The 26240-nt window shown below is 46.4% G+C and overlaps 1 protein-coding gene across 1 annotated transcript; it reads left to right on the top strand.

The window, feature by feature from the left end:
• Window positions 1–13210: 13210 nt before the first annotated feature.
• Window positions 13211–25785, top strand: CIMIP1 (ciliary microtubule inner protein 1; the record flags this gene model as incomplete). Its single annotated transcript, XM_079783870.1, has 4 exons — window positions 13211–13278; window positions 20763–20844; window positions 22737–22838; window positions 25624–25785. The coding sequence occupies 4 exons, from the start codon at window positions 13211–13213 to the stop codon at window positions 25783–25785; spliced, it is 414 nt and encodes a 137-aa protein (XP_079639996.1).
• Window positions 25786–26240: the final 455 nt, after the last annotated feature.

The following is a 26240-nucleotide window of genomic DNA, read 5'->3' as shown; positions in this document are numbered from 1 at the left end:
GAAAAAGATTTCAAGAGTACAGTCTTCCTTCTCTCTCTCATGAGGTCTTGTCCCTGAGTTCCTTGATGCCCCCAGGCTAACCTGGAAATTGGTGATAAGGATATCAGAGAATGTTCTTAGAGGGGCAGTGGACACTGGGGATGGTGGGAGTGGGGAGGGTGGTATGCTGTCTCCAGCGATGATGGCCTCCTTGCCTCACTTGGGTCCCTGCTCAGATGCCGCCTTCTGTGACCACCCTGCCAAGAGAGCTCCCTTTATATGTTTTTATAACACTCGTCCCCACCCGAAAATCTCCTGGTTTGTTTGTTTACTGGACTGGATGGGTCCTAAGGTTAGAACCAGGCCTGTCTTGGCCCTGCTGGCCCTGCACAAAGCCCAGCACACACCATTCCACCTTAGGCCTCAGCAAGTAGAAGATGGGAGAGGTTAGTCTAGTGCCACTGGGCGAGTAAGGAAGGGATGTTGTCATCTTTGGGAACAGAGCTCAGAAACCAGCCCCTTCCGCCGCCCGCCTGTGATCCAGCCTCCCTCTGAACCCTGGGCTGCAGGCCCCTGCATCCCCAGGGCAGCTGAAGGAACTAGCTCTGGAATAATAAGAGGTTATCTTCCCGCTCAAGTTCGGTATGTGTGACTTAAAACTACACTTAAACGCTTCCATGGTGACACCTCTGGCATCAGGTACATGCATTTCTGACCTGGCCCATTGTCCAGCGCTGGGCTCCGAGGCAGATGCAAACTGAAAGCTCAGGACACCCTCTGCTTCTCAGGGACCTACGCCTGGAGGTCATGGTTGCTCGTATCCAAACTGACTTCTCTTTTCCCACAGACAATATGCTTTTCAGACTCCCCAAGAACTGGCTCAAGACAGGCTGGAAAGGAAGGAGCGAGAGGCAGGGAGAGTGGACAAGCTGTACCCACAACCGGGTGGGGGCCTCTCATTGGGGCAAGTATTGATCAGGAGGCCAAATGGAGAACAGACTCCCCAGGCCTCCGGATGCCGTGGGAGGGACTCGCTCCTTCCTTCAGCGGCACCCAGAGCTGAAGTTACTTGTCCCTCTAGGCGCTGCAGGGTACACTGTTTGTGAAGAGAAAGGAGAGTTCTTTCGCTGTGACTGAGACATACTGGCTGTGGAAAGACTGGAGCTTCTGAGCTCCTGACGCTGGAGGTTGGTGAAGCCATCAGAGCATTCCCTGGCGATTGGCACTCGGCGCTCCAGCCTCCACGAGGTGACAACCGCCAGCCCAGCTGTGAAAAAGCGCGCTGGCTGGCAGGCGCGCTCGGGCACCACGCATGCTGTGCGTGGTTTAAAAAAAGTCACAGAATAAAAAAGAAACTGTTTAGCTTCAAAACTAAAAAGCAGCAGTTGGCTCCCGCCATTTAAATGTTTTATAAAGCAACAGCAAGAAGAAAGAAAAATGAAAAACTGTCCCAGAACACTGAGAGAGGGCCAAAAATATTCTTCTACAGGAACACGGCGCACCCCCTAGAGCTGTAAATATTGTCGTCGTTCCCCACAGCCAATCAGTAAGTAGGGCAGTCCTCCCCTCAGTGCGCCTTGTTTGAGAGCCATGCCCAATGACACTTAGAAAAACAAAGTATTAGGTGAAGAAATTGCATCTGGATTCCACATATCATGAGGAGGAGGTTTCAACCCCTAGAACCAGGAGAGAAGGTGAAGGAGATAGATAAATCAAAGAGAAAACAGGCCACTAGAAGTAAAAACAAAGAGAATTTTATGTACACAAATGTGTTAATTTGCTGAGAAGGGAACATACACCAGTGAAGACAGACCCTGAGGGTAGGGGGTCGGATGAGAGGCAGGCTGCCCAGCTGAATGGGATAGGTAGGCCACAAACAATTTCTTGTGAATGGAGAGTGTAGTGTGAGTGTGCTCCCGGAAGTTCAAGTTTAACTGGACCTCCTGTGTTTCTACTTGCCAAACCTGGCAGCACTACTGCTGGAAGGTTCTGGCGATTGTGCTAATTCAGGGTTGATAGCACACACCCAGCAGGATGGCGAGTCCTCTCTGTGCACAGTTGGGTGAAGCAAGCCTGTGCCCGTTGGTCAGCAAGGAGTCTCCAGCGAGCTCGGGGAGCTGGCGTCTGGAGGGCTCTACCTGACCTGGGTCCTCTGTCGCCCTCAGCCACCTGAAACCACAGCAAGTCCTGATGTCACTCACAGTGTCACTAGGAGGAGAAACTTTGCCTCATGCAGACATCACCTTGGGAAAGCCAGACCTGAGCTCCTTCCCCAGCTACCAGTCACTGCTTAGATTCCACACCCACCCCCAAGCTCCAGCCGCTTGGAAATCCAGAGGGAAAAGGGCATCCTCATGAGTGAAGAGAGAGAGGGAGACCAGGATAAGTGGACCCCGTCTTCCTGCAGGGTCCTGCCCCTCAGGAGAGCGCCCTCCAAGCCTAGGGTTTACATAAAATGGGGGCTTTGGGGTTTGGTTCAAATCCTCTCTCTGCCTCCTGCTGTTTGAGCCCATTTCCCTTCGGCAAAAGGCTCATGAATGAATCCCTCCTCCATGACATGAGAATGTGAGGAAGCAACCAGCCGGGCCAGGTGAACGCTGGCACCATGACGGTTGCTGAGGGTGGGCCTGAGGGAGCAGCCCCCAGCAGAGTGGCTGTGGTTCCTCTCTTACTTCTCGAGAAAGAAGAAATCCGCCTTCTAGCCAATCCACCGGCCAGCTACAGCCTGGTCTACAAAACACAGGTTCTTTCCAAGCCCCATTTCCATCCCCCGCTGCCTTGGGCTGGGAACCCCTGAGCCAGGACAACCAGCACGCTGTCCCTCGGGTAATACTTCCTTTATTCGTGAGCACCAACCTTCCAGGCACCGCGAGGAGCCCTTCACACTCGCTCCTCACAGCCTCCTAGGATCCCTGTAAGCTCATTTTACAGATGAGGACACTGGGCTCAACAGGCTAGCCAATCCACCCAAGGTCACTGAGCTGGCATTCAGCAGAGCCAGGACTCCTGCCCACACCCAAGTCCAAAGCCTGTGCACTCTACCCATCTCCCATCCTAGACTGCACCCACCCCCACCCCCAGGGTGCCCCATATCTGAGGCAAATGGGCAGAACTAGCAAACCCTTATTCACCCTTCAAAACCCAACTCTCTCATCACCTTCTCTGCACTTTTCTGCCTTACCTGGGGCTCACTCTGAATCACATTCATCTGCCACAATTGCATATATCAGGCTGCATTATCACCTGCTTGCATTCACATCCCTGTCCCCATCTGGCTGACCTCCTGGGAGGTATGGTGCTTCTTTTCCATTTCTGCACCGGCTTTGCTCTCCAGCGAGCTCAAAGCTGCACTGGCCTCTTTAGTGTTCTTCAAACACCCTAGGCTGGTTCCACCTCAAGGCCTTTGCTCTGCCCTTCTCTCCTCATGGAAAACTCTTCCAATTCCTTGGCAGGGGTCCCTCCCTCTGTGCTCAAATGTTCCCTCCTCAGAGAGGTCTTTATTAAAATAGGCCTTTAAATAGTCCTTTCCAGGAGATTAAAAATGGCGGCAGAGTAAGTGGATGCTGCACAGACAAGCTCTCAGGAACAAACTGGAATTACAACTAAAATACAGAAGAACTTCCTGAATAATCAACAGAAGATTCAAAGGAGAGAAACCTGATACCTGAGGACTGAAAGTAGAGACCTCATAGAGACTGGTGGGAGGCGGGGAGGCGCAAAAGGGCTGGCCAGGTGCCCACTGACAGCAACTGAAGTTCCAGAGAGATATCTCAGCCATGGTAGGGGTGCCACTGAGAACTCAGGGTTCTAATCCCCAAGTTGGGCCCCCCAGCAGAGAGCACCACAACTGAGAAGGGTAGCCACATCACATCTGGCTGTGAAAAGCAGCAGGGTTGCTATTTGCCAGGGAGAGACAGCTGGAAATGCAGACACCCTCTTAAAGGGACAATGCACAAAATTCCCTGTGGAGCCACCTACCTTGTGCTCCAACAGAGGGAGGGTGGAGTGGACTGGAGCTGTGGAGCAGAAGCCAGGACTGGGGACTCGGGATGTTAGAGCTCAGAAGGCAGACACCACCAGTTTCCTGTGCTGAGTCATTCCCTCACACAGCAGACATTTGCCTTGCCTGCGGGGAAGACAGTTGACCCACCATATTGGAAAACACCTTGCCCTGAACCACTTAAGAGACTAAAAATAACAATTAGCCTCCAGGCAGAAGCAACTTCTCCACCATGTTGAAAAAAACACACAAAACTCTGAGGACAATTGCCAGAGTGCAATACAAGTCAGAATCCAATCAGTCCGTAGGCAGAGGCAGTCTCTGGAGGCTTTGAGCCTTTCCCTGATTTAATTAGTCAGAAACAGCATTTGACACTATCCTACACTAGAGATTGTGAGGCACAGAGGCTCTACCTAATACATAATCACAGACAGCCAAAATGAGGAGACAAAGAAACAACCCCCACATGAAAGAATAAGAGAATTCTCCAGAACAAGAGATAAATGAAGCAGAGATAAGAAATTTATCTGAAACAGAGTTCAGAGAAATTATGGTAAAGATACTCAATAGCATGAAAAAGGATCTAGTAATTATGAAAAAAAAGAGTTGGAAATAAAAAATGACATAACATAAATAAAGAACACATTAGAAGGAATACACATCAGATTAGGGGGAGCTGAGGATCGAATCAGTGAATTAGAAGATAGGGTTGGGAAAAAAAATCACTCAACTAGAGAACCAAAAAGAAAAAACAATGAAAAAAACAGTAGGACAGCTTAAGGGAGCTGTGGGACAACGTGAAATGTAACAATATTAGAATAGCAGGTGCACCAGAAGAAGCAGGAAGGGAGAAAGGGATAGAGAACATGTTTGAAGAAATAATGGCAGAAAATTTCCCTAACCTGGTAAGGGGAAAAGTCACACAAGTTCAGGAGGCACAGAAAACCCCAAGCAAGAAGAACCCAAACAAGCCCAAACCCAGACACTTCATAATTAAAATGCAAAAAATTAAAGACAAAGAGAGAATCTTAAAGGCAGCAAGAGAAAAGCAAACTGTTACCTACAAAGGAGCTCCCATAAGGCTGACACCTGATTTCTCATCAGAAACTCCACAGGCCAAAAGGGAATGACATGAAGTACTCAAGGATCTGAGACCAAGATTACTATATCCAGCAAGGCTATCATTTCAAATAGATGGTCAAATAAAGAGCTTCCAGATTTAAAAAAAAAAAATGGCTAAAGGAGTACATCACCACCAAGAAATGCTAAAGGGACTGTTGTAATAATAAGAAGAAATAGAGAGAGAAACCTAGGCATACAAAATTAAAATGTCAATAAATAAGTACTTATCAATAATAACCCAAAATGTAAATGGATTAAATGCTCTAACCAAAAGTCATAGGGTAGCTGAATGGATACAAAAACATGACCCAACTATATGCTATTTATAAGACACACACCTCAGAACAAAAGACACACACAGGATGAGAGGGAAGGGATAGGAAAAAAATTTCCATGCAAATGAAAAAGAGAAAAAACCTGGAGTAACAATATTCATATCCAACAAAATAGACTTCAAAATGAAGGCCAAAAGTCACTACATGATACTAAAGAGATCAATCCAACAAGAGGATATAACCCTGGTAAACATATATGCACCCAATATAGGAGCACCTAAATATAATTTTAAAAACTTGCTAGAGGACGTTAAGGGAGAGATTGACAACAACACAGTTATAGTAAGGGACTTTAACACCCCATTGATTTCACTGGATAGATCTTCCAGACAAAAACTTGACAAGGAAACAGTGACTCTAACAGACACACTGGATCAGATAGATTTAATTGTTATTTATAGAAGATTTCACCCCAAAGCTGCAGAATATACATTCTTCTTAAGGACATGGATCATTCACAAAGATAGACCACATGTTAGGACAAAAAACAAGTCTCTTCCAGTTCAAGGAGTTTGAAATAATATCAAGAATCTTCTCAGATCACAGTGACATGGAATTAGAAATCAACTACAGTAAAAACACCCCAAGGCATTCAAACACATGGAGGCTAAATAGCATGTTATTAAACAATGAATGGGTTACCAACAAGATCAAGAAAGAAATCAAAAACTTCCTGGAAACAAATGAAAATGAACACACAACAACCTAAAACCTCTGGGAAACATCATAAGCAGTTCTTAGAGGGAAGTTCATAGCATTACAAGCATACCTAAAAAAAAAAAAAAAAAAAAACAGCAATAAACTATTTAACCCTACAACTTAAAGAGCTAGAAAGAGATCCAAGAAGAAGAAGAAGAAGAGGAAGAAGAAGAAGAAGAAGAAGAAGAAGAAGAAGAAGAAGAAGAAGAAGAAGAAAAAGCAGCCCAGAGTAAGTAGAAGGAAGGAAATAACAAAGATTAGAGCAGAAATAACATAGAAACTTAAAAAAAAAATCAATGAAACCAAGAGCTGGCCCTTTGAAAGGATAAACAAAATTGATAAACCATTAGCCAGGCTCATCAAGAAACAAAGAGGAAGGACCCAAATAAATAAAATCAGAAACAAAAGTGGAGAAGTAACCACTAACACCACAGAAATACAAAAGATTGCAAGAAAATACTATGAACAACTATATGCCAACAAGCTGGAAAAATGAGGATAAAATGGACAACTTCCTAGAAAAATCTTTCAAAACTGAATCAGAAGGAATCAGAAAACCTGAATAGGCCAATAAAAACTGATGAAATAGAAGCAGTAATCAAAAATCTCCCAGGAAACAAAAGCCCACCCATGTCCGGACGGCTTCACAGTGGAGTTTTACCACACCTTCAAAGAAGAACTAATACCTATTTTACTTAAACTATTTCAGCAAATCCAAGAGGAAGGAAAACTTCCAAACTCTTTTTATGAGGCCAGCATTATCGTAATCCCAAAACTAGGTGAAACACTACAAAGAAAGAGAATTGCAGGCCAATATTCCTCATGAACATAAATACTAAAATTCTCAACAAAATATTAGCAAATCACATCCAGCTAAATATATTTAAAAGGTCATACACCATGATCAAGTGGGATTTATTCCAGGGATGCAAGGCTGGTACAATATTTGCAAATCAATAAATGTGATACATCACATAAACAAATTGAAAGGCAAAAATCACATGATCATATCAATTGACACAGAAAAAGTATTCAACAAAATCCAACACCACTCTCATTCAACATAGTACCTATCAGACAAGAAGAAATAAAAGGCATCCAAATTGGAAAGGAGGAAGTAAAACTCTCATTATTCTCAGATGACATGATATTATACATAAAAATCCCTAAAGACTCCACCAAAAAACTACTAGAATTAATAAATAAATTTGGCAATGTAGCAGAATACAAAATCAACACCCAAAAATCCATGGCTTTTTTATACACCAATAATGAATTCTCAGAAAGAGAAACTAAACAAACAATCCCATTTATCATTGCAACAAAAACATTAAGATACTTAGGAATGAAACTTAACCAAGGAGACAAAAGACCTGTACTTGGAAAACTATAGGACATTGAAAAAAGAGACAGAAGATATAAAGAAGTGGAAGAATATACCATGTTCATGGATTGGTAGAATCAACATCATTAAAATGTCCATACTACCCAAAGCAATCTACAGATTAAATGTAATCTCTGTTAAAATACCATCAGCATATCTCATAGAGCTAGAACAAATACTCTAAAAAATTTTATGGAATCAAAAAAGTCCCTGAATCGCTGCTGCAATCTTGAGAAAGAAGAACAAAGTTGCAGGATTCACAATACCAAATTTTAAGTTATACTACAAAGCCACTGCAATCAAAAAAGCTTGGTACAGAACCAAGACCCCAGAAATCAACCCAAGCCTTTATGCTCAATTAATATTTGACAAAGGAGGCAAGAACATACCATGGAGTAAAGACAGTCTCTTCAATAAGTGGTGTTGGGAAAATTGGACAGATTCATGAAAAAAAAAGAAAGAAAGAAAAAGAAACTAGACCACAAACTTACACCATACACAAGAATTAACTCAAAATGGATAAAAGACTTAAATATAAGTCATGAAACCATAAAAATCCTAGAAGAAACCATAGGCAGCAAAATATTAGATATCTCTCATAGCAATATGTTTATAGATACATCTCCTAGGGCAAAGGAAACTAAGAAGAAAATAAACAAATAGGACTACATCAAAATAAAAAGCTTCTGCACAGCAAAAGAAACCAGCAACAAAACAAAAAGGGAGCCCACTGTATGGGAGAACATATTTGGCATTGATACATCTGATAAAGGGTTAATCTCCAAAATACATAAGGAAATCATACAACGTAACAAAAGGAAGATAAACAATCCAATTAAAATATGGACAAAGGACCTAAATAGACAATTCTCCAAAGAGGACATACAGAGGTCTAGAGACATATGAAAAAACTAGGGGTCCAGTGCACCTTGAAAGGAACTGTGGGCCATGACGCTGTGGTGGGCACAGGGGTGGGTCTTAACCCATTTTTCCATGCCCCCACCTGGTCCCGCCCACCATGGCCCCCGGTTCCCTGTCTGTGGCAGCCCTGCTCCTGCCACCGCCACTGCTCCCACACACTGACTGCACCGGACCGACTCGCACCTGCTGACAGCGTGGAGCAATTGGGGCTGGTGCCAACAGCGGGTGTGAGCAGGGCTGGCACCAGCAGCAGGTGCGAGCTCCCAGTGGGACCGCGGTGCGCAGGAGCAAAGAATTTTCAGTAACCTCCAGAGGCTCGCCCCGATGATAGCGCCCAGTGCCCCACCTTGGTCTGGCACCCCCACTCACCTGCTCCACCATCCCGCCGCAGCTGACACCCGCCATGTTCTGTGCGTGCACCCTGGTGGTCAGTGCATGTCATAGCAACCGGTTGTTCAGATGTTCCACCATTCGGTCTATTTGCATATTAGGGTTTTATATATATATACTAGTGGCCCGGTGCACAGAATTCGTGCACGGCGGGGGCAGGGGGGGGTTGTCCCTCAGCCCAGCCTGCACCCTCTCCAATCTGGGACCCCTCGAAGGATGTCCTACTGCCGGTTTACAGGGATCGGGCCTCAACCGGCAGTTGGAAATCCCTCTCACAATCCGGGATGGCTGGTTCCTAACCGCTCACCTGCCTGCCTGCCTGATTGCCCCTAACCACTCTGCCTGCTGGTCTGCTCGCCCCCAACTGCCCCTGCCACCGGCCTGCTCACCCCCAAATGCCCCCCACCAGCCTGATCACCCCCAACTGCCCCCCGTGCCAGTGTGCTTGCCCCCAACTGCCCCCCCCCCGCTGGCCTGCTCACCCCAACTGCCCCCCCTGCTGGTCTGCTCGCCCCCACCTCTCCTCCCCACTGGCCTGCTCACCCCCAACTGCTCCCCTGCTGGCCTGCTCACTCTAAATTGCCCCCCCCCCGCTATCCTGATCACCTCTAACTGACCCCCACTGACGGCCTGCTCATACCCCACTGGCCCCGCTGCTGGTCTGCTTACCCCCAACAGCCCCGCCCCCCACCAGCCTGATCATTCACAACTGCTGTCCCATCCTGGCCTGATCACCCACAACTGCCCTCCCCTCTTGGCCTCTAACTGCCTCTACCTCAGCCCCGCCCCCATGGCTTTGTCTAGAAGAAGGTCTCCTGGAAGGTCTCCCAGTCTAATTAGTATATTACCCTTTTATTAGTATAGATAGAGGCCTGGTGCACATTTTTATGAAATGGGGGCTGTCTGGTTTGCCCTGAAGGGTGTCCCGGATCCAGTTTGGGGTTCCCTTGGGGCATGGGGCAGCCTGGGTTAGGGGCTGAGGGCTGTTTTCAGGCTGGCCACGTCCCCCAGTGATTCAGGCTCCCAGCCCCTCCTTTCTTTCTTTCTTTTTTTTTTTCAGCACCTCCTTGAGCAGAGGCCAGGGCTGGATGGAAGCAGGTATCTGGGATTTATTTATCTTCTATAATTGAAACTTTGTAGCCTGGAGCAGAGGCCAGGGCTGGCCGGCTGGGGCAGGTGGGAAGCTTGGCTTCCTCCATTGCCAGGGCAACCCAAGCCTCCTGCTCACTCCAGCTCTGTAGCCACCACAATCTTTGTTGGGTTAATTTGCATACTCACTCCTGAGTGGCTGGTGGGTGTAGTGGAGGTATGATCAATTTGCATGTTTCTTTTTTATTAGTGTAGATATATAGATGCTCAAAGTCACTAATCATCTGAGAGATGCAAATCAAAACAACAATGAAGTACCATCTCACACTTATCAGAATCAACAAATGACAAGTCCTGGTGAGGATGTGGAAAAAAGGGAACCCTAGTACACTGTTGGTGGGAATGCAGACTGGTGCAGCCATTATGAAAAACAGTATGGAGTTTCCTCAAAAAATTAAATATGGATCTGCCATTTGACCCAGTGATCCCACTTCCAGGAATATATCCTAAGAAACCCGAAGCACCAATCAGAAAGAATATATGCACCCCTATGTTCATAGCAGCACAATTTACAATAGCTAAGATCTGGAAACAGCCCAAGTGCCCATCCTACCTAATAATAGACAAATATGCAAATTGACCGTACCTTCGCTATGCCCGCGATTGGCCAGGAGGCGCGGGGGGGGGGGGGCAGGACTCGGGGTGGCCGGGATGGCCGATTGGGCCGGCGGGACGCTGAGCTTGCGTTGCCAGCAGCAGCTCGAGCTCAGCGTCTGCGCCATGGCTGTGCTTCGGCACAGAAGGGGCCTCTGGGGCAGCGAGCTCACGTCCCACCGCGGACCATCAAAAGCAGGGGAGCTGGGTGTCTGTTCACTCAGGCACCAGGCCTTTCAGAAGCCTCCGCTGCGGACAGGCACCCAGCTCCCCCGCAATCAAAAGCAAAAGCGTGGGAGCTGGGTGCCTGTCGCTCAGGCACCAGGCCTTTCAGAAGCCTCCGCCGCGCTGGAGGCTTCTGAAAGGCCTGGTGCACCAGCGGACAGGCACCCAGCTCCCCCGTGATCGAAAGCGAAAGCGTGTAGGGGAGCCTACACGTGCATGATTCAATCATACACTGGGCCTCTAGTCAGTAGATAAGTGGATAAAAAAGCTGTGGTACATATATACCATGGAATACTGTGCAGCAGTAAAAAAGAAGGATCTCTTACCCTTTGAGACAGCATGGAGGGACCTGGAGAGTATCATGCTAAGTGAAATAAGTCTGTCAGAGAAAGACAAGTATCACATGATCTCACTCATATGTGGAATCTAAGTAACAAAATTAACCGATGAACAGAGTGGATCCAGAGACATGGAAGCAGAAAACAGACTGTGGAATCTCAGAGAGAAGGTGGGGGCGGGTGGGTGGGTGAGAGGTAATCAACCATGGACACAGACAACAGGGTGCTGAGGGCTGGGAGGGGAGGAAGGGACAGGCTGGAGGGAGTCAGCAGGGGGCAAAAAGGGGACATAGGTAATACTTTCAACAATAAAGAATTATTTTAAAAAATAAAAATAAATAGTCCTTTCTGACCCCTTCCCCTGCCTCTGCCCCCACCAGCATCCTTCCCTGAGCAAACGTCTGTCTTCCCTGCAGACGGGTCAGCCCAGGAGGACAATGAGTCTGTCGGTTTGCTCCCTCCTGGATCCCGGGGCATGGAGGAGGCGGTCAGCAGGCATGTGCAGAATGAATGAACCTTCAGTGTCTGGCTTATAGATACATTCAGTGAATGAGTTTATTCCTAATTAATCATTTTAACAGAATCCTCTTCGAAGCTTCCTGAGGGAGACTCAGACGCTGCCTTCCCACTTGATGGATCCTCCTCTCTTCCCAGCCAGCCACTCACTATTCACCGTTCTTCCAGGACATCTTCCCTCCTGTTGTAGGGATGGCAACTTCAGAGAAAAGGCCGGAAAAAGCCCTGCACACCCGTTCACCCTGTGGCAATCCGGCCCAGCCTGAGACTTGCCCAGCCCTGAGCCTGGTGTGTTATCCACTCACTATTAACCCATTGGCTCCATTCCTGCCTCTGCCTCCCCCCTCACTATTTTGGCTGAGTGGGCAGTTGGCACCACCCCAGTCAGCCTCTCCAACAGCCAAGAAGAGCATCACGTACCTTGGGTTTGGAGAACCTGGTTATGAGAGTACAACACATCCCCACATCTGTGGGTAAGGGAGGAGGTAGGAGAAAGAGAAAGAGGGAGACACCCCAGGGAGAACACGGATACCCAATTGGAAGATGAAAACCTCCACGTCCCGGCAGAAAGGCCTTGGGAATTGAGGGGAGATGGCCCGCAGACCAGCAAAGCATGCTGCCTCTGCTCTCAGTCCCACGAGACTCTGGACACCTGCAGGTCTCAGGGCGGCTCAGGCAGAACCATGTTCCCCAAACCCCTGCCATGGATCCACTTACTGTTGAATCTTAGACCCATTTCCCAGTTCCAGGCCTATGACAACGTGGTAGGTGGAAGCCTTGAGGGTCCACGAGTCAGTCCACTAACACCAGTGAGCACCCTAATGATGAGGGGTCGTTGTGGATGGGCATGAAAGAGTGTGCGGTGCAGGGTCTGGAGCAGATATGGCCTGTGAATTTCGTTTGGGGATTGTTACAGAGTGGATGCCGACAGACATGCACGCATGTGTTCTCCAGAGGCCGTGCAGTAATAGTCACAGTCGTGGTGGCCACTCAACTCCAATTCCTGCAGCAGCAGAAGGGTCACGAATGGGAGTGAACACCTGCCGGCCCCGCACAACGATGTGGACAAACCCCCAACATGACATGGGGCCCAGGCGGCCGGGCACAAAGTTCGCCAAGTGGCACAACAAAGCTCTGCCCTCGGCAAGGGAGTGGGCTGCAATGTCCCATTCCCTAATGCAGGCGTGGCTGCAGGGCTTCGTCCCTGAGAGAGAGGTGACCGAGCCTAGCACCCAGGCGTGGTAAGCTTGCCGGTGTGCATACTTGCATTACAGGTCTGAATTGTAAAGGAGGCGGGGGTTGGGTCTCGATGTTTCCCCAGGGTTTTCCGCAGAGAACGAGGGGGACCGCTCCCGCAGGTCCAGGCAGGTGGGCAGGAGGTGGGCGAAGAGCACAGAGGCTGGCGGAGGCTGGCGGTGAAAACCCCATGGCCCCACCTCCGCCAGGTGTGGCTCCGCCTCCGCGTCTCGCGTTTCTCGGCAACCGGTCGCCTGGACGACGCAAGACGCTGAGCCCCGCCAGCGCCAGCAGCGTGCAGGACAACCTAAACCGCAGGGCCATGGCGCAGAAACCAATGAGCATCGCGGAGGCCGAACGCATGAACCTCGTGGCCCAGGACCAGATCTGGTAACGTCGGGGATCCGGTAACCGGTGGGCTGGGCCGTTCCCACCTGGAGTGTGCACATCTGGCGGCCTCAGTGTCCCAGTTTCCGCCCTGTCCTGGAGGTGGTCAGGGGCCTTGAGGGAAGAGGGCAGTAATAGGGACATTCTCCGCCTTCTCTTAGGCTCACCACAAAGGCTTGAAAGATTGTGCATCGGGCTCTACAACCATGCAAAGCCTTGGTTCTTATTTTTAAGATGTGTTCTTATTTTTAAGATTTACCAAATTTTCACAAAGGAAACAAAACAAAAATCTCCTATTTGTTCATTTTAAACGAGAAATACATACACACTTTATATTCTCGCTTGCTTTTCCTGGCATTTTAAGTAATCAGAGATTTTAATTTAAAGACTAGATCCATTTTCTATCAGATTTATATTCAGCAGACATGTGTAATGGTTGTTTTTATTTGGCGTTCTCTCCGACTGCTAAACATTATCCCATCTCTTTGAAGTTTTAACCAGTATGGGAAGTTACTAGTGTAGATGCCAGTAAGTAAATTTTAGTAACAACAAACCATAAATGTTTGCCTCTTAAACTTCAGTTATCCTGTTTGTCCTCGATATGACTTTTACTATTATTAACCTATAATGGTCATTAATATTTTTCTTTAAACTGACTTTGTTTCATTTAATACATTTATTTTTATAAGAAACTTTACATCACTCTTGAAAATGGAAATTTGGCATAAAATACACAACTACTGATTTTGTTTACATCTTTGTCTTTATGCAAGCGCCCCCAATGGGTGATGCTACAATAGCAGGCTCTGTTCCCTCTGCCCCTCCTCCCTTCTCAGCCAGATAAACTCCTGCTCATCCTTCAAGACACCAACTCAGATGGCCCTTCCTATGTGAACAGAGCCAGCGAAACACTTACACTGTTCTGTCCAATGTCCAAAGTGGCCACTGAGCACTTGCAATGGAATTGTTCCAAATCGGGGGGAGTTGTAAAGTCAAATACCAGATTTTGAAGATTTCACACCAAAACAGAAGTGATGTTAAAATCGAGTTCACCTGTTCACTTTTCCTGATATTAATGTGGCTACTAGAAAATTTAAAATTCTATGTGTGGCTCCTATTTCTGGCCCATGTTACAGCTGTGCTGCTGATGCTCAGGGACCAGGACAACGAGCTTGGCCAGGGCCTCTGAAACGGTTGAGACACCACAGGGGGCAGGAGGGTAGATACTGATCCCAAAATAGGAAAGAAAATTGAAAAGCAAAATGAATACATGTTTCACACCCACTCTTTGATATGAACTCAACTCAGCTTCTTTTTTAAAATTATCCTTGTTCTTGAAAGTAATACAGATGTACCCTTTCCCCCCCCCCCCCATCAACCCCTTCAGCCAGCCCTTCCCCCCACCCAGGCCTTTACCACATCATTGTCTGTGCCCATGGGTTATGGGTATAAATTCTTTGGTTAAACTCTTCCCACCCACTCACCCACCCCCACCTTCTCTCTGAGATTCATCAGAGTTCCATGTTTCTCTGTTACTGGATCTATTTTGTTCATCAGTTTATTTTGTTCTTTACATTCCACATATGAGTGAGATCATGTGATACTTGTCTTTCCCTGACTGGCTTATTTTGCTTACCATAATACTCTCCAGGTCCCTCCATGCTGTCTCAAATGGTAAGAGGGCCTTCTTTTTTTACTGCTGCATAGCATTCCATGGTATAAATGTACCACGGTTTTTTTATCCACTCGTCTACTGATGGGCACTTGGGCTGTTTCCAGATCTTAGCTATTGTAAATTGCACTATCTGAACCCATGGGCACAGACAATGATGTGGTATAGGCCTGGGTGGGGGGAGGGGTTGGCTTGAAAGGGTTGATGGGGGGGAAAAGGGTACATCTGTATTACTTTCAACAACAAAGGTAAATTTTAAAAAAAAGAAGCTGAGTTGAGTTCATATCAAAGAGTGGGTGTGAAACATGTATTCATTTTGCTTTTTAATTTTCTGATTGGTGCTTTGGGTTTCTTAGAATATATTCCTAGAAGTAGGATCACTGGCAGATCCATATTTAATTTTTTGAGGAAACTCCATACTGTTTTCCATAATGGCTGCACCAGTCTGCATTCCCACCAGCAGTGTACTAGGGTTCCTTTTTCTCCACATCCTCGCCAGCACTTGTCATTTGTTGATTTATTGAGGATAGCCATTCTGACAGGTGTGAGGCAATACCTCGTTGCTGTTTTAATTTGCATCGCTCTGATGATCAGTGACTTTGAGCATTTTTTCATATGTCTCTGGGCCATCTGTACGCCCACTTTAGAGAAGTCAATTTTTTAATTGGATTGTTTTTCTTCCTTTTGTTACGTTGTATGATTTCCTTATGTATTTTGGAGATTACCCCTTTATCAGAGCTATCATTGCCAAATACGTTCTCTCATACAGTGGGCTCCCTTTTCATTTTGCTTATGGTTTCTTTTGCTGTGCAGGAGCTTTTTATTTTAATATAGTCCAATTTCTTTATTTTCTCCTTAGTTTCCTTAGCCCTAGGACAGTGGTCAGCAAACTCATTAGTCAACTGAGCCAAATATCAACAGTACAACGATTGAAATTTCTTTTGAGAGCCAAATTTTTTAAACTTAAACTTCTTCTAACGCCACTTCTTCAAAATAGACTCGCCCAGGCTGAGGTATTTTGTGTAAGAGCCACACTCAGGGGGCCAAAGAGCCACATGTGGCTCACGAGCCACAGTTTGCCGACCACGGCCCTAGGAGATGTATCCGTAAACATATTGCTATGAGAGATATCTGAGACTTTGCTGCCTGTGGTTTCTTCTAGGATTTTTATGGTTCACGACTTACATTTAAATCTTTTATCCATTTTGAGTTAATTCTTGTGTATGGTGTAAGTTTGTGGTCTAGTTTCTTTTTTTTTTTTTTTTTTTTTGCATGTATCTGTCCAATTTTCCCAACACCATTTACTGAAGAGACTGCCTTTACTCCATTGTATGCTCTTGCCTCCTTTGTCAAATATTAATTGAGTGTAATGGCTTGGGTCAATTTCTGGGGGCTCTGTTCTGTTCCATTGATCTCTATATGCCTGTTTTTGTGCCAGTACCAAGCAGTTTTGATTATGGTGGCTTTGTAGTATACCTTGAAATCTGGCATTGTGATTCCTGCAACTTTGTTCTTCTTTTTCAACATTGCTGTGGCTACTAGTATTCAGGATCTTTTTTTGTTCCATCTAAATTTTTGGAGTATTTGTTCTAGCTCTATGAGATATGCTGATGGTATTTTAATAGGGATTGCATTGAATCTGTAGATTGCCATGGGTAGTATGGACATTTTAATGATGTTAATTCTACCAATCCATGAACATGGTATATTCTTCCACTTGTTTATAGCTTCCTCTATCTCTTTTTTCAATGTCCTGTAGTTTCCACAGGTCTTTTGCCTGCTTGGTTAAGTTTATTCCTAAGTATCTTAATTTTTTGTTGTTGCAGTGGTACATGAGATTGTTTTTTTAGTTCCTTTTTCTGATAATTCTGATTATTGGTGTATAAAATGCCATTGATTTCTGGGTGTCAATTTTATATCCTGCTACATTGCCAAATTCATTTATTAAATCTAGTAGTTTTTTGGTGGAGTTTTTAGGTTTTCTGTGTACATGTCATCCACAAATAAGACAGTTTTACTTCCTCCTTTCCAACTTGGATGCCTTTTATTTTTCTTCTTGTCTGATCTCTGTGACTAGGACTTCTAGTACCATGTTGGATAAGAGTGATGAAAGTGCACATCCCTATCCTGTTACTGTTTTTAGGGGAAATTGTTTTATTTTTTCCCTTTGAGTATGATGTTTGCTGTAAATTTATCATATATGAACTTTATTATGTTGAGGTATGACCCCTCTATTCCCACTTTGCTAAGAATCTTTATCAAAAATGGTTGGTGGATTTTGTCAAATGCTTTTTCTGTGTCTATTGATATGGTCATGTGATTTTTGTCTTTTGATTTGTTTATGTGATGTATCACATTTATTGATTTGCAAATATTGTACCAGCCTTGCATCCCTGGAATAAATCTCACTTGGTCATGGTGTATAACCTTTTTAAATATATTTAGCTGGATGCGATTTGCTAATATTTTGTTGAGGATTTTAGCATCTGTGTTCATGAGGGATATTGGCCTGCAATTCTCTTTCTTTGTAGTATTTTTATCTGGTTTTGGAATTTATTTAATGCTGGCCTCATAAAAAGAGCTTGCAAGTGTTCATTCCTCTTAGATCTTTTGTTAATAGTTTGAGGAGAATAGGCGATATTTCTTCTTTGAATGTTTGGTAAAAATCCCTTGTAAAGCTGTCCTGACCAGGGTTTTTGTTTTGTTTTTTTGTTTTTGTTTTTTGCTGAGATTTTTTTTTATTACTGCTTCTATTTCCTCAGTTGTTCTTGGCCTATTAGGTTTCCCGATTCAGTTTTGGGAGATTGTATTTTCCTAGTAATTTTTCTACTTCATCCACATTGTCCAGCTTGTTGGCATATAGTTGTTCATAGTATTTTCTTACAATCCTTTGTATATCTGTGGTGTCAGTTGTTACTTCACCACTTTCATTTTTTATTTTATTTATTTGGGTCTCCTCTCTTTGTTTCTTGATGATTCTGGCTAAAGGTTCGTCAATCTTGTTTATCTTTTCAAACAACCAGCTCTTGGTTTCAATGGCTTTTGTATTTTTTATTATTTTTTAGTCTCTATGTCATTTATTTCCACTCTGATCTTTATTATTTCCTTTTTTCTATTTATTCTGGGATTTTCTTGTTGTTCTCTTTCTAATTCTTTAAGTGGTAGGGTTAGATAGTTTATTTATTTACTTGTTTATTATTATTATTTTTTATTATTATTTTTTTTTTAGGTAGGCCTGTAGTGCTATGAACTTCCCTCTCAGTACTGCTTTCACTGTGTCTCAGAGATTTTGGGTTGTTGTGTGTTCATTTTCATTTATTTCCAGGAAGTTTTTTATTCCTTTCTTGATCTTATTGGTAACCCATTCATTGTTTAATAACATGCTATTTAGCTTCCATGTATTTGAAGGTTTTTTAAATCTTTTTACTATAGTTGTTTTCTAATTTCATGTCATTGTGGTTTGAGAAGATGCTTGATATGATTTCAATCTTCTTGAACTTGTAAAGACTTATTTTGCATGCTAACATGTGGTTTATCTTTGAGAATGACTCATGTGCACTTGAGAAGAATGTATATTCTGCAGCTTTGAAGTGAAATGTTCTATAAATGTCAATTAAATCCATCTCATCTAGTGTATCCTTTAGAATTACTGTTTCCTTGTTGATTTTTGTCTGAAATATCTATCCAGTGAAGTCAGCGGAGTGTAAAGTCCCCTACTATGACTGTATTGCTGTTGACCTCTTCCTTAAATTCCTCCAGAAGTTTATTTATATATTTAGGTGCATTTATATTGGGTGCATGTATATTTACCAGTGTTATATAATCTTGTTGGATTGATCACTTTAGTATTATGTAGTGACCTTTATTGTTTTTTGTTATGGCCTTCATTTTGAAGTCTATTTTGTCAGATATGAGTATTGCTACCCCAGCTTTTTTGTTTCCATTTGCATAGAAAAATTTTTTTCATCCCTTCACTTTCATCCTGTTTGTGTCTTTTGTTCTGATCTGAGTCTCTTGTAGACAGCATATATTTGGGTCATGTTTTCTTACCCATTCTACTACCCTATGTCTTTTGATTAGAGCATTTAGTCCATTTACATTTAATTATTATTAATAGGTACTTATTTATTGCCATTTTAATTCTTTATGTCTCTGTTTTTCTTTCTATTCTTCTTATTACAATAGTCCCTTTAGTATTTCTTACAATGTTGGTTTGGTGGTGATAAACTCCTTTAGCCTTTTTTTCTGTCTGGGAAGCTCTTTATTTCAGCATCTATTTTGAATTATAGTCTTGCTGGATATAGTAGTCTTGGTTTCAGATCCTTACTTTTCATTACCCTGAATACTTCATGCCATTCCCTTCTGGCCTATACAGTTTCTCATACAAAATCAGCTGACCACCTTATGGGAGCTCCTTTGTAGGTAACAGTTTGCTTTTCTCTTGCTGCCCTTAAGATTCTCTCTTTATCTTTAATTTATGGCATTTTAATTATGTGTCTGGGCATGGGCCTGTTTAAGTTCTTCTTACTTGGGACTCTCTGTGCCTCTTGAATTTGCATGACTTTTTCCTTCACGAGGAAAAATGAGCCTCAGAAAAACCACTGGGTGGGTGAGAGGTTTTCCAACAGGGTGGGGCAATTTCTTACCCTGCCCCCCAGGGAAAAGCTGCCTGGATGGTAAAGGTCTGCCCGAAAAAGATGTTCTCTGAAGTATGAGGGAATGACTCAGCACAGGAAACCACAGTGGCTGCCTTCCAAGCTCTAACCCCAGAGCCCTCAACCCTGGATGCTCCTCACACCGCTCTAATCCACTCTCTCCTCCCTCTGCTAGAGCCCAGGGTGAGTGGCTGCACATGAAATTTTGTGATTGGTTCTTTAAGAGGGTGCCTGCATCTCCAGCTGTCTCTCCCTGGCAGACAGCAACCCCGCTGCTTTTCACAGCCAGATGTGATGTGGGCATCTTTCTCAGTTCTGGTGCTCTGGGCTGTGGAGTCCAGCTTGGGATTTAGACCCAAGAGTTCTCAATGGAACACCCAACATCTGAGATATCCTCCAGAACTTCAGCTGCTGTCTGTTGGAGCCTGGCCAGTCCTTTCATACCTCCAAATTTCCTACCAGTCTATGCGGACTCCACTTTCCATCCTTGGTTATCAGGATTCACTTCATCTAGTCTTCAGTTGATTATTCAGGATGGTTTTTCTGTATTTTAGTTGAAATTCCAGTTTGGTCCTAGGAGAGTGTCAATATAGCTTCCACTTAATCCGCCACCATTTTCTACTGTCAACTCAGCTTCTTAATATGAAGTAAAAGCAGGATGGGACCAGTGAGGCAGCTGAGGTGTGATGTTAAGGAGGGTTCAAGCTCAAGGTCATGTAAGTGCTGGCTGTGCCCTTGCAGGAACCTGGAAGTGAGTGCCTCCTTACATTTTGCACCCCAGGTGCCTCAGTCACCCCATCCCAGTCCTTGCCCTGAGAACAAAGGTACTTACGATGAACTTCCTTAATGATTTAACACATGCTCATCACTGGGGGTCACGAGGCCTTCAAAATAAGTACCCAGATGGCCCCTGAGGCTGTCAGCCCCCTTCCTGTCTGCACCCAATGTGCCGTCCAGCCAGCCTCTCTGGCTCTCCAGGCACGTGTCTTCCTCACAGTCCTGTGAGGGTCTCAGTGACGGGATCCCTCCTGGCACAGAACCTCATTCTGTGCCTGCACATTGACAAATGTCAAATCCTCCCCACCCCCCATGAACCTTTTGGGATTTGCTACTTTAACCTCTCTGAATAGTGTCCAGCCCTTAGGAACTTTCTTTTTTAGGAGATACCGCCTGAAGGCTGAGACCGAAGCACAGCAAAACTGGGCCCGGAACTGGGGATTTTTAACAACCCCTCTCGAAGAGGTAAATATACATTTTATGAGTCCAGAGGTAATAGAACCGATCATTTCCAAGAATAAATGGTTATGAAGTATATGATTTGCAAGAATAAAATTAAAGAGCATGTGGTAGGCAAAGACTGCCACCTCTGAAACCTGAAGGGTCCTTCCCTTCCCGAATTTATCGAGCGCTTACCATGTGCCAGGCAGGTCCTAGGTGCTGCCTCCGAAGCAGTGCATTTAACCCGCACAACCACCCCTGTGCAGAGGGTTGCTTATTTACGCCCATTTTACAAATTAGGAAGCTGAGCATAAAGAAGTGCCAAGTCACACAGCTAATAAAGAAAAGCATCGAGGGGAGAAGCTGAGGTCCAGCACCACTTGGCCTCAGACTTGCCATCTGTAAAATGGGGTCATCGTCCTCACGTGCCCTGATGGAATGAGATGGTGAGGCAGAGTTAATATGTGGGGGATTACCAGGAAAATGTCTTGGTATGTCCTAAACAAGACAAGTAACAGAAATGGGAAGAGGGCCGGGCACAATAATTAATAGGAACTGGTGGGGACTCCAGCAAAGAGACCATTGTCCCTGTCTAGACTCAGCCACCGTCAGCCCAAAGGAGTGCTACCATTCAGAGAGGCCAACTGCCTACTCCAGCTGTTCAAGTCCAGAAATCCAGATGTTTTAATAACATCTTCTAAGTCTGGAATAGTGGCTTAGATTTACAAAACACGCAGGCCCACAAAATGCTTGTGTGGGCTCAGTGGGGTGGCGGCCACCGCTCTGACACGAGGAAGCCGCATGTCTTTGGAGGGTCGCCGAACCAAATAAGCGCCACCTAATTCGGAAGGATCCCGAGTCAAGGTGGCGTCAACCCCATTTGGAACTTGCCCCATCCCACTAGCTTTGAAATTATGCCATTCTTAATGAGCTTGTTGAACACTTAAAGAGTATTGTACAATTTGAAATTTTATGCATAAAATGAGTTTTTTTGTTATTATTAATCCTTGCCAGAGGATACTTTTCCATTGATTTTCTTCTTTTAGAGAGAGTGGAAGAGGGAAAGACAGAGAGAAACATTGGTGTGAGAGCAACACATCGATTGGTTGCCTCCTGTACGAGCCCTGACCAGGGCCCAGGCCAGGGAGGAGCCTGCAACCAAGATACATGCCCTTGACCAAAATCGAACCCGGGACCCTTTGGTCCACAGGCTGACACTCCATCCACTGAGCCAATCCAGCTAGGGCAAAAATGAGTTCTTATTAATATTATATGCATAAAAAGAGTCTATATTAATATTATTTATATGTAATTTAAATTGGATTCTTGAAGAGTTCAAAATTGCTTTAAAGAATAAATGGGGGCCCTGCCCGGTGAGGCTCAGTGGTTGGAACGTTGGCCTGAGCACTGAAGGGTCTCGGGTTCAATTCCCAGTCAAGGGCACGTACCTGGGTTGCAGGTTGGGGCATGTGAGGGAGGCAACCAGTCAATGTATCGCTCTAATCAATGTTCCTCTCTCTTTTTCTCTTCTCCCCCTCTCTTTCCCTCCCATTCTCTCTGAAAAATCAATAGAAAAAAATATCCTCTAGTGAGGATTAACAACAACAAAAATTAAAAGGAGGAATGGGTGGCTCTTCTCTGATATTTTAAAGGTTGGTCCTGAACCTGGTAGGCATTTTTTAATTGGAGCCCTAATCCTTAAAGTCCCCTCAAATTACTACTCAGGAATATCGATTAGCAGACTGAGGGCGAGCAGTGGGCACAGCAGTTAGCTGCCTGCAGGGCCCCGCTGCCCCTTTCTAGCTGCAATGGGGACGAGCTTTGTCATCTGTAAAACGCGGGGTTCTAGGGGCCGACCAAGAGGACACGTCCACCGTCTCAGTCTGGGGTTTCCTGTCTCTGGGATTGTGTTTCAGCTGATCGAGTGTGAAGATGAACCCCCCACCCCAAAGCCCAGGATCGAGCTTCCCCAGAGGTTCCACATCCGGGCGGTGACCCCCGTGGAGAAATATATCAAGGTTTGCAACGTTGTTTTTAAATACTTGCTTCCCTGAGTGAGAAATTAGCCCCACCGGAGCATGTGTTTGGTGCGGGGGCACAAAGCCAGCCGCCAAAGGTCAGAACTCAGCAGCGCCTGGCAGGTGGGGAGTGCCCTCTCCACGCCCTCTCCACGCCCACACATCAGGTTGCTGTCTCTACACTCTGAGAGCCTCTGCATCCCGCTCTGAAGAGGCAGAGGGGAGCCAAGAAAATGAGGGGCTCGATCCAACCCTTGCAGGGAGCGCAGGGAAGCAGGGCAGGAAAGGCTGGGCTCAGCCACCACCTCCTGGTGGTCTTGGGCAAGTGGCCTGGCCTCTCTGTGTCTCTGTTTCCACCTTGCACAATGGGGGTTCGTGGAAGCACCTTCTTCAGGGATGGCGTCAGGCCCAGAAGGGGATGCTGGGAAGGACTCAGACCTGTGCCCAGCACTTTTAGAGAATGCCAGTGACGGTAAGCTGTGAGGAGGGCCAGGTGCTTGGGTGGGCAAACAGTGATGAACTAGAAGGCAAGACTCCAGCTCACACATGTGGGTTGGGGGTCACTAACGTGAAACAAGAAAATCAACGAAATTGTTATATACTGTGCTAGATGCCATGGAGAAAATAGACAGGTGATGTTGGAGGATACAGAGGATGGGGTGGTCAGAAAACCCCCTGTGGAGCTGAGGACTGAAGAATGACAAGGAGCCAGCCCAGGGGAAAGCATTCCCGGCAAAGGGAACAGCATGTACGGAAGCCCTGAGGCGCAACAAAGGTTGAAATGTTTCAGGAGCAGCAAGGGATGTTGATGTGGCTGGAGCTAGGTGAGCTGGGTGGGGTAGGGGTGGGGCGGGAAGGGGTGTGGATGGAGAGGTGGGCAGGACCAGCTCCCCACTGGACCTGGTGCCAGAGGAAGCAGTTGGGATTTGCACCCAGTCTGAGTGGAAAGCAGGGCCGTGAGCTCACCCTGGTTGCTGGTGAGTGCCAGGCGGACGATCCCAGATCCCCGAGGGGAGAAGGCTCCGAGGGCGTTCCCACTGAGGCCAGTCAGCCGTGGAGGCGGGTCAGAGACGAGAAATTGCTCAGCTCCGTAGGTCCCTGGACCTCTTGTCGTGGGCCCGTCATTCTCATCTTGGGCTCTGCCCTCGGCTCAGCTGCGGAGAAAGCAGCTCTGTGTCCTGATGGGAGGAGGAGATGAAAACTCAGGGCAAAGGCGGCCACTCCGTAGACCACGGCAACGTGGCCCTTCACAGAGAACGAACCAGCCTGCTCTCCCGGGAGCCCTTGTTAAGGGCGCTGTCTTCATTTCTTTGTCAAGCTGGTGGGTGAAATGTGGCCTCCTGGGTGGTTTTTTGTGTTGGTTTTTTATTTGTTTTTCGTTGTTAATCCTCACCCGAGGATATTTTTCCTTTTTTTTTTTTTTTTTTTTTTTTTAGAGAGAGAGAACAGAAGGGAGGGTTCAATCACCCTGGACGGTTTCAAGCTTGACATTTAATCTATGGAAACCAACCTCTTTGTGGGTGTTTAAATGGGATAAATGTCACCACACGCTGTAAAATGCCACACCCCCACGGTCGAGACGGGGCTGGCGGTCCCGCGTGCACCATGGTGACATACATCACAGTGATGAGCCTCCAGTGGGGCTCGGAATGAGTGGCCTCTGAAATGATGCAAAACATAGTTCGGCCGGGACTCAGAGTGGATTCTGTCACAAGAGGCAGAGAGAGAGAAACATTGATGTGAGAGAGACACATCGATTGGTTGCCTCCCTCACGGCCCCCCATCCTGGGCCAGAGATGGAGCCTGCAAACGAGGTAGATTTTCAGGTGCGTTTCTCTTACAAGTTGGAGGGAGGCTTGAAGGCAGGACTGCGAGTTCCCAAGGGCCCGTCTGGGACAGCTCCTTCGCACCCGCACCGACCGCCCTAGACCCAGCCCCACCCCAGTCTTTTGGGCCACACCCTAGCTGGCTGCAGGAAACTGTGACCCTCTGGCGTGTGTGGATGACCCTCCCTGCTTGTGGCCTCTCCGGAGATTAATTTTAACACTTCACCAAGAACATATGTTAAGGGGCAGCTGGCCCAGCAGGACCGGCCCCCACCCCCACCACGCCTCGCCAAGAAGCTGTAGCCAAGCGTGAACTCATAACCCCGGCACATTAAACCTCTTCATCTCAGTGCTCCTGTTGGAACAATTTCTCAGTTTTCTCCACTCAGATCACCCGTGAGAGCAGGCCAGACGATCGCTTCACAGGGAGAGGGAACTGCCTAGACATTTACCCGCATGTCCCCAAAATTTCAAGTCTGTCCCAGGAAGTGACAAATGGAATTATGTGGGGGTTTCCTTTCAGATAGAATCCCGTTTTGCTTTTGGACTTTAATTAAGTTCAATTGCTTTTCATTCCTGTGGTCGTGTGTGTGTGTGTGTGTGTGTGTGTGTGTGTGTGTACTCACATCATAAACCCTTCTAATCAAAGCCGGAAGGTTTATACCTACCCGAAACCCATCTGGCAATATTGTCATAGATTTTATGAAGGGCGGAGTTTGATATTTCTGCACCTCACTCTCCCCGCTGTGTGCTCTTTTATCAAATAAAAATCACGTCCTGGCGGTCAGGAGTCAAACCCGCTACAGAAGCGTGTTCGGTGGGCATGACCGCGGCTCTGCACCGGCTGGGCCTGAGCCTCCGGGCCCTGGCTCGGCTTGCCGGCCTTCCACACCAGGCCTCGCGCGGGTCCCGGGCCTCCGGCCGCGGCCCAGGTGGCTGACCCTGCATCTCCCTCCCAGGTCCTTCCCTCGCCCCCGGTTCCGAAGACGACGCAAGGCTTCATCGGCTGGCGGTCAGGGGTGCCGGGCCTGAACAAGTGCCTGGAGTACGGAGCGGAGAGCAGAAGCTGCAAGGGCGCCTTTGCCAAGGAGCTGGGCTGGCCCAAGCAGGGCATCCACTGAGTCCACACCTGGACGGCCGCGGGGCAGCGCGGGGCGGACCCCAGGCACCGGCCCGCGCCCAGGAAAGAAAGCTCCCCGGGCCCCTCTGAGGACAGCTCCCTCCATGTTTGCTCATGGGGTGTGGCAAAGAACACAGAATAGCCCTCTGACATTGTCAGTTCATCAATACCGCCCTTCCGGAACATTCTTGTAACACTCCTTCTTGGCCACCGTAATAAGTAAGATAACATTGAGTCTCTGAATTTCCTTTGGATACCTTGGGAATGTGTAGGTACGGCTTTTGAAAAATAATGTGACTTGATGTTGAAGCGGTTCGTCCAGGCCCGTTAATGCTGCTTACAGCCCCGTCACTCCGCTGTCCGTAAGGAGACTGTGGACTGGGCGCTCTGGCCTGTCCTCAGAAGGAATGACTCTCCTGTCCCAGGAGATCCGCAATGTCAACAGCCCGCGGTGGG

The sequence above is a fragment of the Cnephaeus nilssonii genome (genome assembly GCF_951640355.1).
Source record: "Cnephaeus nilssonii genome assembly, chromosome: 11".
NCBI lineage: Eukaryota > Metazoa > Chordata > Mammalia > Chiroptera > Vespertilionidae > Cnephaeus > Cnephaeus nilssonii.
Note: the sequence above shows the minus strand (reverse complement) of the source record. Positions and strands in the feature narration are given on the sequence as shown.